The sequence below is a fragment of the Heterodontus francisci genome, chromosome 32 (assembly GCF_036365525.1).
Source record: "Heterodontus francisci isolate sHetFra1 chromosome 32, sHetFra1.hap1, whole genome shotgun sequence".
Taxonomy (NCBI): domain Eukaryota; kingdom Metazoa; phylum Chordata; class Chondrichthyes; order Heterodontiformes; family Heterodontidae; genus Heterodontus; species Heterodontus francisci.
This window is the reverse complement of record NC_090402.1, coordinates 59,429,185-59,447,934: the sequence shown is the minus strand read 5'-3', so window position 1 is coordinate 59,447,934 and position 18,750 is coordinate 59,429,185. Positions and strand designations below refer to the sequence as shown.

The 18,750-nt window shown below is 43.8% G+C and overlaps 1 protein-coding gene across 1 annotated transcript; it reads left to right on the top strand.

The window, feature by feature from the left end:
- Positions 1-250: 250 nt before the first annotated feature.
- LOC137347496 (probable G-protein coupled receptor 139) lies at positions 251-4,943 on the top strand. Its single transcript, XM_068011940.1, has 2 exons — positions 251-320; positions 4,036-4,943. The coding sequence occupies exons 1-2, from the start codon at positions 251-253 to the stop codon at positions 4,941-4,943; spliced, it is 978 nt and encodes a 325-aa protein (XP_067868041.1).
- Positions 4,944-18,750: the final 13,807 nt, after the last annotated feature.

Sequence of the window (18,750 nt, the reverse complement as noted above, 5' to 3'; positions counted from 1 at the left end):
CTGTAACTAGGATCATATTGTAGTCTCTGGCTATTTCACTTTAGAGACTTGTCTCGTCTCTTGAAAAACATTCCATTCCATCAAAACAAAAACACTAATCTGGCAACTGCTTCACTAATGTGTTTGTTTCAACTACTGTAATTAATGTAAAAAGTGAACCCATATAATTCTCTCCCTGGAGCCTGACATCAGGTATAAATGTAACAATGTTCGAGTGCAATTCAGAGCATGCTTACAGCTACTGATAGAAATGCACGCAACAACCAAAGGCCCGGTGTTTGCCATTTACTATCCCTGCCTCGCAGCTATTGGTGTTCCAGGTAGAGTATTGTACTTAGTTATTAATTAGGGAAATCAGCGATTAGCTTTGTCACTGCTCTCATTTACCAGTGGCCTGACTCCACATTATGGATATCCTGTTTGCTTTTATTAATATGGATATTCTTTCTCTCCTTTAATGGGATAATTTCTTAATGTTAATGAGAAAATTTCTTCCCTCCAATTGGTATAATTTACCCTCTTTTAACAATCATTTTTTCACTTTAGAGATATTATTTCTCCATTATAATTATATAATTTCTTCCATTTACTGATATAATTTGTTCCCTTTTATAAATGACATTTCTCCCCATTACTGATATATTTTCTTGACATTACCAATGTAATTTCTCCTGCGTTCCAGTTTTACTTTCCACTCTGGCAGCACAATTTTTCCTCTTTAGCGGTATAATTTTCCCATTAACTGGTGTACTTTTTCCTGTTTAACGGTATAATTTAGTGCTTCGAACTGTATAAGTCTGCCCCTTTTCTTGTGCCAGTTCACAGTGTGAATGCAGTTCTATTGTGTTCTTGACACTGTCACAATAGGGTGGATTTTTACACTGTCATCACAGTGTAAATGTAGCTCTATTGTGTTATTGTCACTGTTACTGTGGGTGAATTGACACTTTTACCACAATGTACATCGAGTTCTTCTGTGTTGTTGACATTGACAGTGGCTGTCTGATTTTCACAGCTGATTCAATGATTGAAATTATTCAACAAATAAATAAATCCTGACTGAATTTAATGAATGAATTCATTGAAGCGACTTTATTCGGCATAGAGTTATTAACAGAAATATTAACAATGTAACAAGTGGTTATTTTATGAATGAGTCTGCACTTACCCTTAACTCATAAGAGTTTCTGCTCTCAGTCTCTAATCTCACTGATTCAGTCCGGCTCTCCTCTTCCACATTACCTGCTGCTGACTGTACTGCAGTGATCACTACTGACTCCGAATGTTCCTTCTGCTCCAAGCTCCTGGTAATATCCCGGACTGTTCCCATCTTGAATCTTTTCTCCATATTTTGTATAACTGGCGGCCTCGCTTGCATCTTTTTCCAACAGTGAATCATTTTATAGTAATTCATTGGATGAGGACCTTCTAGGTCTTCAGAATGATATAATCTGTTTTAAATGCAATGTTTTGCTAATTGCCTGTTAATTTCCACTATTATTGTTGGTGGTAATAATATTCACACCTTAAATATCTGCTTTATGTTACAGATGTTATTTTTCTTCTCTGTTTGATGTTCCCATTTTGGTTTCAGTGGGTTTCTGATGCCTTCTTCTTCTCCATTACGTTTGTATTATTTTACATTCTGATGTTATTGACCTGTGTTATTTTTAATCTGGATGATTAATTTAAACATACAGAAACAATTGCCTGAAGGTTAAGTGATAGTTTTCCACTCAGGATCGTGCATCAAAGCTGTGAATTTCACACAATTCTGTAAAACAAATATTTTTATTGGGAATTAGAACATAGAACATTGAACATAGAACAATACACCACAGTACAGGCCCTTCGGCCCACGGTGTTGTGCCGAACCGTTAACCGACTCCAAGATCAAACTAACTACCTACCCTTCATTCTACTATCATCTATGTACCTATCCAAGAGTCACTTAAATGCCCCTAATGTATCTGCTTCTACTACCACTGCTGGCAGCGCATTCCACGCACCCACCACTCTCTGTGTAAAGAACCTACCTCTGACATCTCCCCGAAACCTTCCTCCAATCACTGTAAAATTATGCCCCCTGGTGATAGCCCTTTCCACCCTGGGAAAAAGTCTCTTACTATCCACTCTATCTATGCTTCTCATCATCTTGTACCCCTCTATCAAGTCACCTCTCATCCTTCTTCGCTCCAATGAGAAAAGCCCTAGCTCCCTCAATCTTTCTTCGTAGGACATGCCCTCCAGTCCAGGCAGCATCCTGGTAAATCTCCTCTGCACCCTCTCTAAAGCTTCCACATCCTTCCTATAATGAGGCGACCAGAACTGAACACAATATTCCAAGTGTGGTCGAACCAGGGCCTTCTCGAACTGCAGCATAACCTTGCGGCTCTTAAACTCAATCCCCCTGTTAATGAAAGCCAACACACCATACGCCTTCTTAACAACCCTATCAACTTGGGTGGCAACTTTGAGCGATCTATGGACATGGACCCCAAGATCCCTCTGTTCCACCACACTACCAAGAATCCTGTCTTTAAGCCTGTATTCCGCATTCAAATTCGACCTTCCAAAATGAATCACTTCACACTTTTCCAGGTTGAACTCCATCTGCCACTTCTCAGCCCAGCTCTGCATCCTGTCAATGTCCCGTTGCAACCGACAACAGCCTTCCACACTATCCACAACTCCAGCAACCTTCGTGTCATCGGCAAACTTGCTAACCCAGCATTCCACTTCCTCATCCAAGTCATTTATAAAAATCACAAAGAGCAGATGTCCCAGAACAGATCCTTGCGGAACACCACTGGTCACCGAGCTCCATGCTGAATACTTTCCATCTACTACCACCCTCTGACTTCTATGGGCCAGCCAATTTTGTATCCAGACAGCCAACTTTCCCTGAATCCCATGCCTCCTTACTTTCTAAATGAGCCTACCATGGGGAACCTGATCAAACGCCTTGCTAAAATCCATATACACCACATCCACTGCTCTTCCTTCATCAATGTGTTTTGTCACATCTTCAAAGAATTCAATAAGGCTTGTGAGGCATGACCTGCCCCTCACAAAGCCATGCTGACTGTTTCTAATCAAACCATGCTTTTCCAAATAATCATAAATCCTGTCTCTCAGAATCCTCTCCAATAATTTGCCCAATACCGACGTGAGACTGACTGGTCTACAATTCCCAGGGTTATCCCTATTCCCTTTCTTGAACAAGGGAACAACATTTGCCACCCTCCAATCATCCAGTACTACTCCAGTGGACAGAGAAGATGCAAAGATCATCACCAAAGGCGCAGCAATCTCTTTCCTTGCTTCCCGTAATATCCTTGGGTATATCCCGTCTGGCACCGGGGACTTATCTGTCCTCATGTCATTCAAAATTTCCAGCACATCCTCCCTCTTAACCTCAACCTGTTCGAGCATATCAGCCTGTTCCACGCTGTCCTCACAAACGACCAGGTCCCTCTCACGAGTGAATGCTGAAGCAAAGTATTCATTTAGGACCTCCCCTACCTCCTCCGACTCCAGGCACAAGTTCCCTCCACTATCCCTGATCAGCCCTACCTTCACTCTGGCCATCCTCTTGTTCCTCACATAAGTGTAGAACGCCTTGGAATTTTCCTTAATCCTACCAGCCAAGACTTTTTCATGTCCCCTTCTAGCTCTCCTAAGTCCATTCTTCAGTTCCGTCCTGGCTACCTTGTAACCCTCTAGAGCCCTGTCTGATCCTTGCTTCCTCAACCTTAAGTAAGCTTCCTTCTTCCTCTTGACGAGCTGTTCCACATCTCATGTCATCCAAGGTTCCTTCACCCTACCATCCCTTCCCTGCCTCATCGGGACAAACCTATCCAGCAGTCGCAGCAAGCGCTCCCTAAACAACCTCCACATTTCTGTCGTGCATTTCCCTGAGAACATCTGTTCCCAATTTATGGGAACCAGTAATTTTCCTGTTCTCGCTTGCATACACATAGACACAGACACACACACTCCCTCTTTCTCTCAGTCTCTCTCTCTCTGTTACAGCTAACTTGGCAGTGATTGTGATCCTGTCCCGAGGAAGATGTGGTCTCTCCAGATGTATCACTTACTACCTGGTGTCCATGGCAGTGACAGATCTCCTGGTCATAATCACCGTTGTGATATTAAACCGGATTGCTAGTATTTATTTCCCAGTCAGTTTCCTGTCCATCACACCGGTATGCAGTCTACGTAATGTCCTAAACTATGCAATCATAGACTGTTCTGTCTGGTTAACAGTTGCTTTCACTGTTGATCGATGTATAGCCATTTGTTACCAGAAGCTGAAATTAAAATATTGCACCGAGAAAACGGCGATGCAACTCATTGGAACCATGTCTACATTGAGCTGTTTAAAAAATATCTTCTTGTATTTTGTATATGAACCTGTGTATATAATTGACAATATACCCTGGTTCTGCAGCATAAAATCGTTCTATTATACATCACCTGCATGGGTCGCATCTGACTGGATTCATCGTATTTTAACCCCTTGTCTCCCATTCATTCTAATTTTACTGCTCAATGCTCTGACTGTCAGACACATTCTAGTAACCAGTAGAGCACGCAGGAGACTCCGGGCCCACAGCAATGGAGAAAATCAGAGTGACCCGGAGATGGAGAAGCGGAAAAAGTCCATTATTTTACTCTTCGCCATCTCGGGCAGTTTCATCCTGTTATATTTGCCACTTCTTATAAATTTCCTCTATGTCCGAATTGCGAAGCTTACTTATTTCTCCGGTTCCAATTTCAATGAATCAAATTTTATTCTGCAGGAAAGTGGATTTATGCTTCAGTTTTTGAGTTCCTGCGTCAATCCATTTATTTATGCAGGGACCCAGAGAAAATTCAGAGAGGAGTTAAAGAATGGAGTGAAATATCCACTCAGTCTAATTGTCAAGTTGTTGAAATGATGAAATTGGGACTTAAGGGTAGGATAGGGTAGGATAATGGAAACATTTTTTATTCTTTCACGGATGTGGGTGTTGCTGGCTCGCCTAGCATATATTGCCCATTCCTAATTGTCCTGCTGGTGGTGAGCTGCTTTATTGACCGCTGCAATCCATGTGGTGTAGGTCCATCCACAGTGCTGTTAGGAAGGGAGTTCCATGATTTGGACCCAGTGACAATGAAGGAATGGCGATATAGTTCCAAGTCAGGATGGTGTGTGACTTGGAGGGGAACTTGCAGGTGGTGCTGTTCCCATGCAACTGCTGCCTTGTCCTTCTCGCTGGTAGAGGTTGCGGGTTTGGAAGGCGCTGCTGAAGGTACCTTGGTGAGTTGATGCAATGCATCTTGTAGATGGTACACACTGCTGCCACTCTGCACCGGTGGTGAAGGGAGTGAATGTTGAAGGTAGTGGATGTGGTGCCAATCAAGCAAGCTGCTTTGTTCTGGATGGTGTTGAGCTTCTTGAGTGCTGTTGGAGCTGCACCCATCCAGGCAATTGGAGAGTATTCCATCACACTTCTAACTTGGGCCTTGTAAATGGGCAGCACAGTGGTTAGCACCGCAGTCTTACAGCTCCAGCGACCTGGGTTCAGTCCTGGGTACTGCCTGGGTACTTTGCAAGTTCTCCCTGTGACTGTGTGGGTTTCTACCGGGTGATCCAGTTTCCTCCCAGAGCCAAAGACTTGCAGGTTGATAGGTAAATTGGCCATTGTAAATTGCCCCTAGTGTAGGTAGGTGGTAGGAGAATGGTGGGGATGCGGTAGGGAATATGGGGTTAATGTAGGATTAGTATAAATGGATGATTGTTGGTCAGCACAGACCCTGTGGGCCGAAGAGCCTGTTTCAGTGCTGTATCTCTCAATATTAATATAATATAAAAATGGTGGACAGGCTTTGGGGAGTCAGGAGGTGAGTTATTCACTGCAGAATTGCAAGCCTCTGACCTGCTCTTGTAGCCACAGTAATATATGGCTACTCCAGTTCAGTTTCTGGTCTATGGTAGGTCCCAGGATTTTGCTAGTGGGGGATTCAGCAAGGATAATGCCATTGAATGTGAAGGGTAGATGGTTAGATTCTCTCTTGTTGGAGATGATAATTTCCTGGCACTGATTGGTGCAAATGCTACTTGCCACTTATGAGCTCAAGCCTGAATGTTGTCCAGGTCTTGTTGCATATGGACTCTGACTGCTTCAGTATCTGAGGAGTTGCGAATGGTGCTGAAAATTATGCAATCATCAGCGAACATCCCCACATCTGACCTTCTGATGGAGAGAAGATTATTGATGAAGCAGCTGAAGATGGTTGGGCCCAGGATGTTATCCTGAGGAACTACTGCAGTGATGACCTGGGACTGAGATGATTGACCTCTAACAACCACAACCATCTTCCTTCATGCTCGGTATGACTCCAACCAGTGGGGTGTATTCCCCCGATTTCCACTGACTCCAGTTTTGCTACGGCTCCTTGTTGCCACAATCAGTCAAATGCAGCCTTGTGTAAAGGGCAGTCACTCTCGCATCACCCCTTGACATCAGCTCTTTTCTCCATGAAGGCAGGTGCTGGGTGGCCCTTGTGGAACCCAAACTGAGTGTCAGTGAGCAGGTTATTGCTGAGTAAGTGCTGCTTGACAGCACTGTGACGACACCTTCCATCACTTTGCTGACGATCGGGAGTAGACTGGTGGGGCAGAAATTGGTTGGGTTGGATTTGTCCCACTTTTTTGAGAACAGGGCATATTTTCCACATTGTTGGGCAGATGCCTGTGTTGTAGCTGTTCTGGAACAGCTTGGCTATGGGCATGGCCAGTTCTGGAGCACAATTCTTCAGTCCTACTGCCGGATCATTGACAGGGCCCATATCCTTTGCAGGATCCAGTGCCTTCAGCCGTTTCTTGATATCACGTGGAGTGAATCAAATTGGCTGGAGACAGGTATTTGTGATCCTGGGGACTTCAGGAGGAGGCTGAGATGGATCATCCACTCAGCACTTCTGGCTGAAGATTGTTGCAAATGCTTCAGCCTTCTCTTTTGCACTGATGTGCTGGCTCCCCCATCAATGAGGAGCCTCGTCCTCCTGTTAATTGTTTAACTGTCCATCACCATTCATGAATGGATGTGTCAGGTCTGCAGAGCTGTTCATTGATTGTGGGATTGCTTAGCTCTGTCTATCACATGCTGCTTCCACTGTTTGGAATGCATGCAGTCCTGTATTGTAGCTTCACCTCATTTTTAGGTCTGAGTGGTGCTGCTCCTGACATGCCCTCCTGCACTCTTCATTGAACCAGATTTGATCCCTTGGCTTGGTAGTAATGATAAAGTGTGGGACGTGCTGGGCCCTGAGGTTACAGATTGTGTTTGAATACATTTCTCCTGTTGCTGATGGCCCGCAACACTGCATGGATGCCCAGTTTTGTGTTGCTAGATTTGTTCAAAATCTATCCCATTTCGCACGATGGCAGTGCCACACAACACAATGGAGGGTGTCCTCAATGTGATGATCCTCCAATCCATCGGCATTGCCCCACAGCCACAATCCTCGCCTGCAAACATGGGAACAGTGTAAATGCTGGAGGAGAAAGGCAAAACACCATCTTGTTCGAATTCTACACTTTTCATTGGCTAATTAGAACACACCTGTTTCATCAAACAAAATAAAATTATTCGAACAAAAGGGCCCTCTTTTTTGAAACAAAGTGACTCCTGACAATGCGGAGCATGCGCAGAGCGATCACGGATCATGTGAACATTTGCCAGCTTGCCAGTATGAATGCGCCCATGATGTCACCACGCAATGATGTCTTCACCCCACAATAGCCGTCTCTATTCACCCGTCTCCATTCACCCGAACAGTATCCGCACCCTCCCACCATCCCTGCTTCAATCACTGTTTCACCCCGCTCGATCCCCGCCACACCACTGCCTTCCCTTGCCCCTCAGATCCTCGCTCCCACCCCACTGGCCGCTCGTCCCCCTTGGCCACTCGCTCCAGGCCTCCCCACTTCCCCCCTCTCAGCCATTTGCTCCTGCCCTCGACACTTTCTCCCCCCCGACCTACTCCCCAACGGCCGCTACCCCCGCCTCAGCTGCTCACTCCAGACTCACTGCACCTCCCTCCTCCCCTCGGTTGATCATTCCCCGCTCCTTGCTTCCCTGCCCCCGCCCCCATCCCCAGTTGCTGGCTCCAGGCCGCGCCGCTTCCCTCCTCTCGGTCACTCGCTCCCACGTCGCTCGGTCACCCCTCACAGCCCGCCTTGCTTCTTCAGATGGCGCGGTGGGGAACGATTGAACATGATAGTGAAGTGGGGAGCTTGCAGCCGGAGAGCGGGGTGGGGACGGTGGGTGAAACGGGGAGGGTGCGGTTGGAGGCAGGGTGGGGGGAGCGGTGAGGCCAGAGTGAGTGGCTAAGGGAAGGCAGTGGGGAGCGAGCAGCGAGAAGACGGGTGCAGGAGGGAATTGCAAAGAGAAGTGTAATGGCAGGAGGGAGCGGGGTACTGTTGGCAGTGGGATGAAGGCGGTGATGGCAGCCATTGTGGGATTTCCGGGTTGGATTTGTTTTTTGCAATAAATTGAGCAGCGCCATCTTTAATCCTGGCACCTGCCTGAGACATCACAGACAGTGACGTTTCAGTGGAAGAGGCTGCATTTGCGCATGTGCTAGTACTATGCCACCTAGTGGTTGCATTGTCAGCAAACGCAGCCTTTTTAAAAACGAATACAAACAATATGCACGCAAATCATAAAAAAGAAACTTATCCAATTAATTGAGGATAGAATTTTCATTATCAGCTGTGCACGTCAGTCATTTTGCCTTCTACCATCCTGGTAGTCCCATTATATGACATTAAACAAGTTTTTGACTAATAATAGCAATCAATCAGTATAAACTAGTCTACAACAGACAGAGACATGAAGCGAGGAAGACCCCAGTGGTGGAGAGCTTTAGGGACCATATTTACAAAGTCACCTGTTCCCTGCAAGCAATGCTGCACTTACCACAAGTCGTCTCAAATTTCTCACATGCTGTATTCTGAAATGGCATCCTGTGAATGATATCTGTCTAATTTGCAGAGTAAGAATCAATATTAAATGCTTCCACCTTATCTATAGGCAGTCTGCTCCACAGATCGACCACTCGGTGAAATATCATTTCAACAGATTGGCTTTGAATTCATCCCCTTCATTGCAGTCTGTGACCTCTGCTTCTACTGTTCTGGAAAACCTGTTGAGCTCTACATCATCTAGTCCCTTTAGAATCTGGAAAACAGAAAGCATCACTTCCCTTTTCCAATGAGAACATGCTCAATGTACATAATTGTTCCTCACAATCCAATCTAATCCATCCCCTTAATCATTCTGGTTATTCTCTTCAGTGTCAGTTCTCTAGCTGCAACATCCTGTGCTGTCCAGAATGTACACAGCAATCTGACTGAGATTGCACCAATGATTTATAAAGTGGCAGGATTACCTCACAATCTCAGCTCAATATTCTTTTTCTACATCCCAATGTCTGATTTAAATTGCTCATTGTTGCGATATCCTCAATTTATTGTCAATCCGAAACCAGAGATCGCTTTCATTTTTCATACAACTGAATTTCTTTTCATTTCAGTGATAGATCCTTTTTTAATTTCTTCTCTTCATGTGACGTACATGCATTTCTCTACATTCAATGTTATCTGTTGCCTGTCTGCCCAAGTTCCAAGTATTTTAATCCTCCTGTAGATTATCCTCTTCAGCTTTTCAGTCTACCACCTACATTAACTTTGCTTCACCTGCAAATGTAGTCTTTGTGTTGTGACTCCTCTTTCCAGATCATTTAAAAAGAGATTGACGAGGTCCAAAACTGATCTCTGTGGGACCCAGTGGTAACATTTTCCCAGGGCAATGACAATCCCTCTATCACCAGCCTTGGGGTCTTCTTCTTTGGCCTCCTTGTCTCCGGAGACAATGGGTAAGCGTTGGGAGGTGGTCAGTGGTTTGTGAAGCAGCGCCTGGAGTGGCTATAAAGGCCAATTCTAGAGTGACAGACTCTTCCACAGGTGCTGCAGATAAAATTCGTTGTCGGGGCTGTTACACAGCCTTTGGGGTCTATCGATCAAACAATTACAAATCCATTTTAAAATATTTTGACTGATTCTCGCTTCATTTCTTTTCAGTCCCATTGTTTCTCGAGGAAGTTTACAAAAGGCCTACACAAATCCAAGTGCATCACATCCACTGCCTTAAGCATATCAAGTTCCTCTATTACACGCTCAAAGAAAACGTGTGAACCGGGTTAGCAAATGTCTCCCATTGATGAATATATATTGATTATTTTGTTAAATTATATTTCTGTCCAGATGCTCCATGATCTTATCTTTAATAAGCATTTCCACAACTTTACATCTAACTCACTGGTCTGTAGTTTCCAGAGTCAAAATTAAAAAAAAGACATAACATCTGCTCTTCTCTCTCATTAAATATGTCTCCAGTATTCAATAATTTCTTCTAGATTTATTCCCAATGTCCTTCTATTTTCTCCCTTATTTCCATGTGGATCCTGGGATGCATCTCATCCATTCCCTGAGATGGATTCATCTCCAGTTTTCACAGCTGTTCATCATCTGTGCTGGTGCTAATGTGAATCATGTCACAATTAGCCTCTGAAAGACCCTCACCTTCCCATTTCAGATCAAATCTATTACCCGTTCCCTCCTTGATAAAAACTGAGGCAAAAAAGTATTTCGATTTTTTGCAGCCTCTGTTACCACAATCCATCCATCGTTTTAAATTTTTCTCTGAATGTAATTCAATTTATTGACCTTCTTCTCTTGCGACATTCAAGTTTTCATTGCTATCCATTTGTTATTTTTTTCCACTCCAGGCTTGCCTTTCAGTATTGAATCCATCTACACTATTTAATGTGCCACCTAATAGTGTCATCAGCAAACTTGGATATATGCCTCTCTCTTCCCTCATCTGCAAAGATGCCTTTTGGTATTAAATCCCTTTTAATGTGTGACATTTCCCTTAATTAACTGAAATGATTAATTCTTTTTGTTATACTTTCAGGGTCACGGTCCCACAGAAGTCTTCCCAACAAATCAAGGTGCAGTCACTGGGGAGCAGGATATCTGTTGGTGGAAACACAAATTCTTTAATAATATCAGACAATTAGATAATTGACGATAAATTGCTGTTAAAAATTGACTTCGAATGTAAATTTATTACATTAAATCTAAACAATCTGTGGCAGCACAGTGGCACAGTGTTTAGCACCGCAGCCTCACAGCTCCAGCGACCCGGGTTCAGTTCGGGGTACTGCCTGTGCGGAGTTTGCAAGTTCTCCCTGTGACCGCGTGGGTTTCCATCGGGTGCTCTGGTTTCCTCCCACAGCCAAAGACTTGCAGGTTGATAGAGTAAATTGGCCATTGTAAATTGCCCCTAATGTAGGTAGGTGGTAGGAGAACGGTGGGGATGTGGTAGGGAATGTGGGATTAATGCAGCATTAGTATAAATGGGTGATTGTTGGTCGGCACAGACTCGGTGGGCCAAAGGGCATGTTTCAGTGCTGTATCTCTAAAATAAAAAAAATAAAATAATTTGAATTTGTATTCACAGAAGAGGAGAAACCTGCCAGTGGTATGGTAACAAAGGACAGCCAGCACAATTGGACAAGATAAAAGTAGATAAATGACTTGGCAATGCTCAATGTAGAAACGTCACTGGGTCTTGATGGGATGCACGCTCGCCTGCTGAAGGGAGTAAGAGTGGAAATTGTGGAGACTCTGGTCACAATTTGTCAACTTTCCATGGATACAGCAGAGGTGCCAGAACACAGGAGAGCTCAAAATGTTACTACACTGTTCAGAAAAGCAGAGAGGCACAAACCCAGCAATACAGGGCAGTCAAACTAACATCAGTGGAAGATAATGTTCTAGTGAGCAAAATCCAGGATGAAGTTAACTCCCCTTGGAAGAGTGTGGGTTAATAAATGACAGTTAACAGGGATTTTTAAAAAGCAAATCATGTCATAAAAACCTGATTAATTACTGAAATGAAATAATGGAGAGGGTGGATTAAGATTGATATTTATAAGTGCTTTCAAAGGCTGTTTGATAAAGTGATATGTAATAGACCTATTGGCAATATTGAAGCCAATGGGATTAAAGAGGCAGTGACAACATGGATACAAAACTGGCTAAAGAGATACAGCAGAGAGTAATGGTGAATGGTTATGTTCAGACTGTGGGAGGTAAACAGGGTTGTCATCCAGGGGTTAGTATCAGGAACACTGCCTTTCGGATGAATATTTTATGAGTTAGATACTGAGGTGTAGTGGGTATAATTTCAAAGTTTACATGTACAGAAAACACAGAAATGTATCAATGTGTGAAGAAGAAAGTGTTAGACTTCAGGAGGACAAAGAGAGACTGGAGAAATGAGCACACACATGGCAGATTGCATTTCCTGCACAGAAACATGAAGTGATGCATTTGGTAAGAGGAATTATCAAAGGCAATACCATCTAAATGGTACAATTTTAAAGGGGATGCAGGAACAGAGAGATCTGAGGGTGCGTTTACACAAATATTTGAAGGAGGCAGGAAAAGTTAAGATTGTTTAAAAAAACATACAGGCCTGGGCTTTATAAATAGAGGCATGAAGTATAAAAGCAAGGAAGTTAGGCGAAACTTTAATGAATCACACATTCAGCTTTTCAAATGTTGAACCTGACCAATTAACTTTGCTTGATTTGAAATTTATCCAGAACATTAAACAGTCCTGGATACAATTAACATCATTAATAACAGCAGAATCCAACCCCTGCAGTGTCAGGAAAACTCAGAAATTGATATAAACAACTGAATCCCTCCCCACCCATGGAACGTTTAAATGCCTTTGTTCCCTTGTGAATATACGGGGTGTGAGCAGCTAGGTGGAATGTTTGAATCCCTTCTAACACACGGAGCAGGTGAATGCCCCCTTCCCAGTGTGACTGCTTCGAGGAATATCCAGCTCAGGCGGGTAATTGAATCGCTTCCCACAGTCCACACATTTCCATAGTTTCTCCATGGTGTAGGTATCCTTGTGTCTCTCCGGCTATATTCACATCTAAATCATTAATGTACACTATAAACAGCAAGGGTCCCAGCACCGATCCCTGTGGTACACCATTGGTCACAGGCTTCCAATCACAAAAACAACCCTGGACCATCACTGTTGCCTCCTGCCACGAAACCAATTTTGGATCCAATTTGCCAAATTGCCCTGGATCCCATGGGCTCTTACCTTCTTGACTAATCTCCCATGCAGGACCTTATCAAAAGCCTTACTGAAGTTCATGTAGACTACATCAACTGTTTTACCCTCATCTAAACACCTCGTCACATCCTCGAAAAATTCACTCCAGTTTGTTAGACAAGATCCCCCTCTGACAAAGCCATGCTGACTATCCCTGATTAATCCCTGTCTCTCCAAGTGGAGACTAATCCTGTCCCTCAGAACTTTTTCCAATAGTTCCCCTACCACTGATGTTAGACTCACCGGCCTGTAATTACCTAGTTTATTCCTACTACCCTTCTTGAATAATGGTACCACATTCACTGTCCTCCAGTCCTCTGGCACTTCTCCTGTGGCCAGAAAGGATTTGAAAATTTATGTCAAAGCCCCTGCTACCTCCTCCCTTTCATTATCCTTCATGTCCTTGCCTAACTAAAGGTTTATTAATCGCAGTGTTCAAATTTTCAATTGACCACCAATCTCAACAGCTGTTTGGAGAGAGAACTCCAGATATCCACTACCTTGTGTGTGAACGAGTGTCTTCCAAAGTCACCTAACAGCTTAACATTAATTTTACTTTAAGCTTCCTTGTCCTGGACTCCACAATCAGAAAAATAAGTTTCTCTCTACCTACCCTATCAAATCCGTTAATATTCTTAAACACTGTCGCTGGGTTCGGCTCTACACTTATTTGTTCCCCTCCCTCTCCTGTCCTGAAGGTGCTGATCTCTGGCTGGGTTCAGTTCTACTTTCACTGCTTCCTCTCTCTCTCCTCCCCTGATGGTGCAGTCTCTGGCTGGGTTCAGGTTTAAACTCACTGATTCCTCTGTCTCTCCTGTCCTGAAGGTGCTGATCTCTGGCTGGGTTCAGTTCTACTTTCACTGCTTCCTCTCTCTCTCCTCCCCTGATGGTGCAGTCTCTGGCTGGGTTCAGGTTTAAACTCACTGATTCCTCTCTCTCTCCTGTCCTGAAGGTCATCTTTCAAATTTCGATAGACTCTGAAATGGTTCCTGCAGATTGGATGGCCTACTCCTGCTCCTATTTCTAATGTTCTTATGAAACTATCATTGATTATACTAAAATCCCACCTGCTTCACTAATAACCTTTCGGGAAGGTAATCTGCTGTCTTTACCTGGTCTGGTCTACATATTACTCCAGACCCACAGCAATGTGGTTGACTCTTAACTGTCCTCTGAAATTGCTTCGAAAGCCACTCTGTTGTCAAGGGTAATTTGGAATAGGCAACAAATGTTGGCCTTGCCAACGATGCCCACAGACATGAAAGGATTAAAAAAATCACATCATGGATATGAAACTGACTGAGTGACAGGAAACGGAATGTAGTGGTAAACGGTTGTTTCTCAGACTGGAGGAATGTATACAGTGAGGTTTCCCAGGAGTGAGTGTTCAGACCCCTGCTTTTCCTGATATATAATAATGATATAGACTTAAGTGTACAGGGTACAATTTCAAAATTTGAGGATGACACAAAATCTGGAAGAATTGTGAGGAGGATAATGATAAACTTCAAGAGCTGGTAGAATGGATGGACAAGTGACGGATGAAATTTCATGCAGATAACTGATTCATTTTGGTGGAACGAACTTGGAGAGGCAATATAAAATAAAGGTGACAAGTCTAACCCTAACCCTAACCTTAACCTTGAGTTACTCACGGCAGAATTCACAACCTTTGACCTGCACTTGTAGCCATTGTATATATCTGGCTGTTCCAGTTCAGTTTCTGGTCAATAGTAACCTCCAGGATGTTGATGGTACGGGTTTCAGCAATGGTAACGCCATGAATGTCAAAGGGAGATGGTTAAATACTCTCTTGTTGAAGATGTTCATTATCTGACATTGTGTGGCATTAACGTTACTTGCCACTTATCAGCCCAAGCTTGAATTTTGTCCAGGTCTTTCTGCATGCGGGCATGGACTACTTGAGTATCCGAGGGGTCACGGACAGTGCTGAAGATAGTGCAATCATCATCCAACATCCCCACTTCTGGCCTTATGTTGCAGGGAAGGTCATCGATGAAGCAGCTGAAGATGGTTCGGCCTCGGACACTACCCTGAGGAACTCCTGCAGTGATGCCCTGGGACTGAGATGATTGACCTCCAACAAAAAAAAACAACTTCCTTTGTGATAGATATGACTCCATCTTGTGGAAAGTTTTCCCTCTGATTCTCATTGACTTCAACTCTTCTCAACCTTCTTGATGCCAGACTCAAACAATTGCTGCATTCATGTTAAGGTCACTCACTATCACCTCAGCTCTTTGGTTCAAGTTCAGACCAAGGCTGTAATGATGCCTGGAGCTGAGTGGCCCTGGCGGAAGCCAAACTGAGCCTCAGTAAGGAGCTTATTGCTAAGTAAGTACCGCTTGATAGCACTGTTGATGATATCTTCCATCAGTTTGCTGAAGACTGAGAGTAGACAGATGGGGCGGTAATTGTCTGAATTAGATTTCTCCTGCTTTTTGTAGACAAAGCATGCCTGGGCAATTTTCCACATTGTCGGGTAGATGCCAGTGTGCTACCTGTACTGGAAAAGCTTGGCTCAGGTCCCAGCTAGTTTTGGAGGGTAAGTCTTCAGTACTACAGCCGGATATTGACAGGGCCCGTAGCCTTTGCAGTATCCAGTGCCTTCAGCCGTCTCTTGATAGGATGTGGAGTGAATCAAATTGGCTGAAGACTGGCATCTGTGATACTGCTGGCTTCAGGACAAGGCCGAGATGGATCATCCACTCAGCATGTCTGGCTGAAGATTGTTGCAATGCTGCAGCCTTATCTTTAGCACTGATCTGATAGGCTCCGTCATCATTGAGGATGGGGATGTTAGTGCAACCCCCTCCTGCGGTTCGCCCCATCTTCACACAGAGGATACCCTAAATCGTGTGTGTGGAACTACCACCATGCTAAATGGGATAGATTCAGAATACATCAACAGCTCAAAAGGGGCATCCATGAGGTGCTGCAACCTCATAGCCAGGCATATCGCTCACTCTACGATTACCATGAAGCCAATTGTTTAATTACCCACCAGTATTCATGACTGTATGTGGTAGGAATGCAGAGTTTTGATATGATCTAATGGTTGTGGGTTCCCTTTGCTCTGTCTGTAGCAAACTGCTTCCACTAATTAGCAAGCGTATAGTCCTGTGTTGCAGCTTCAGCAGGTTTGCATCTCATTTTCATGTATGCCTAGTGCTGCACCTGGCATGCTCTCCTACAGTTCACATTGAACCATGGTTGGTCCCTTGTCTTGATGGTAATGGTAGACTGAGAGATATGTCAGTGTGAAGACGGGACTTGGTCTCCACAAGGACTGTACGGTGCTCACTCCAACCAATACAGTCATGGACAAATGCATCTGCGAAGGACAGGCTGGTGAGGATGAGGTGATTTGTTTTTTCCCTTTGGATGGCTCTTTCTCCACTTGCCACAGTTCCAGTCTGGCAGATATTCATGACTTGGCCAGTTCAGTCAGTGGTTGTGAAACATTGTAGTACCCCACCCCTACTGGGCCTTTGCTACTCTCAGTGCTTCTTCCAAGCTGTGTTCCAGGTCCCTAAAGGTGGCAGGACAGTTAGATAAAGTGGTGAAGAAGGCATTTCGAATGCTTTCCTTTATTGGCTGAGGTATAGAATTCAAAAGCAGGGATGTAATGCTGGGGAACTATATAAAGTGCAGATTAGGCCAGAGCTGAAGTGTTGTGTACCGTTCTGGTCACCACATTACAGGAAATACATAATTGCTCTGGAGAGAATACAGAGGTTTACAAGAATGTTGGCAGGGCTTGAAAATTGAAGCTATGAGGAAAGATTGGATAGACTGGAGTTGTTTCCCTTAGAATAAAGAAGGCCGAGAGGTGACTTAATTAAAGTGTACAAAATAATGAGGGGCCTAGATAGCGTAGACAGGAAAGACCTGTTTCCCCTCGTGGAGAGGTCAATTACCAGTGGGCACAGATTTAAGGTGATTGGTAGAAGGATGAGAGGGGACATGTAGAAAATTATTTTCACCCAGAGGGTGGTGGGTGTCTGGAATTCACTGTCTGGATTGGTGGTGGAGGCAGAAACACTCAACTCATTTAAAAGGTACCTGGACGTGTACTTGAAGTGCTGTAACCTGCAAGGCTACAGACCAAGTGCTGGAAGGTGGGATTAGATTGGGGGGCTTGTTTTTATCAACTGGTGCAAACATGATGGGCTGAATGGTCTCTTTCTGATCTGTAACTTTTCTATGGTTCTGTTTGTGGGGAGGTGTTTGCAGGGTCGACTGGGCAGGGTGTGCCTTTTTTGTTTCTGGTGCCCAAGACATGCCGGATGGTCCACACAGTTTTATTCTTATTTGATGTTTCTGTCGAGTTTTGATGAAACTAATAGGCTTGTTCGTTATTGAGAGGAGAGTTAGGAGTTCACCACATTGCATATTTATCCTGTTACCTGCAAAACCCATCACTACTCAATGTCCTTTAATTTTAATTCCCGCTCCCTGCTATCCTGATTATCATTGTTTTCACGAGGTTGCACTGTTTGCATCAGCAGCTAATTCACAGGGTGGTTGAGGAAAAGCAGTGATAGAAGCGGAAAGAGATCCCATGTGAAACTGGCAGAATTTAACGTATGCCAGTTGCTTCTATTGATGAATGACAGCTGTGCGTTGTCTCATGGTCCTGTAGTTTTTTTCTGTAAATATGCATTTTGCCTTTAAGGTTTGCAATGGATCAGTATTGCTTTAAGAACCAGCAAGTGTTAGAGGAAGGTGCATTTTCGTTGCCTTAGAAACAGCCATTTGGAGACTACAATTCAAAAGGTGCATTTGCAATATCATGGAAACAGCCACTGGGAATGAGTCTCATGCAATACATTTGTTACAATTCAGTTTTGAACTGGCTTTTAGTTGAAGGTAGTTTGTTTGAACAGAACACACATGCAGAGGACACAGCAGTGGTTTTTAGCACACCTGGAAAAAGTGCTCGCAACCATTTAAACTGAAGGAATAGGATTTTAGTCTGCTTAATTACCTCTTAAAATTCTAAAAATGTCAAGCCAAAACAGAGATCGCTGGTGATTTAAATTGAAGAAAGGGAAGTTAGAGTGTGACAATCCCTCAAAACCTCTAAAGTCAGATTGATTCTGTTGCAAGTGTTTGCAAGTCGTTAATTGTTGAAATTCGATGGAGAAAGAAAGCAACATTCTGTGAGGACTTCAAGCAACATTCTGTAAGGATTATTGGGGGGAAAAGCAGGAATCGGTTCCTGAGTTGGATGATCAGCCATGATCACATCAAATGGCGGAGCAGGCTCGAAGGGCCGAATGGCCTACTCCTGCTCCTATTTTCTATGTTTCTATGACTTCAAGCAACATTCTGCGAGGACTTCAAACAACACTTTGAGAGGACTTCAAGCAATATTGGACTGTAAATTTGCAAGGACTGTAATTTTTTTCTATTTTAAATGCTGTTTATATCTTCATAGTGTTGAAGAATTTAGTTCTTCTAA

Excerpts from the sequence above, each read along its gene's own strand:
- LOC137347496 (XM_068011940.1), top strand. The coding sequence starts at position 251 with ATGCACGCAACAACCAAAGGCCCGGTGTTTGCCATTTACTATCCCTGC. Across the intron at positions 321-4,035 it reads CGCAGCTATTGGTGTTCCAG|CTAACTTGGCAGTGATTGTG; the intron begins GTAGAGTATTGT and ends TCTCTGTTACAG.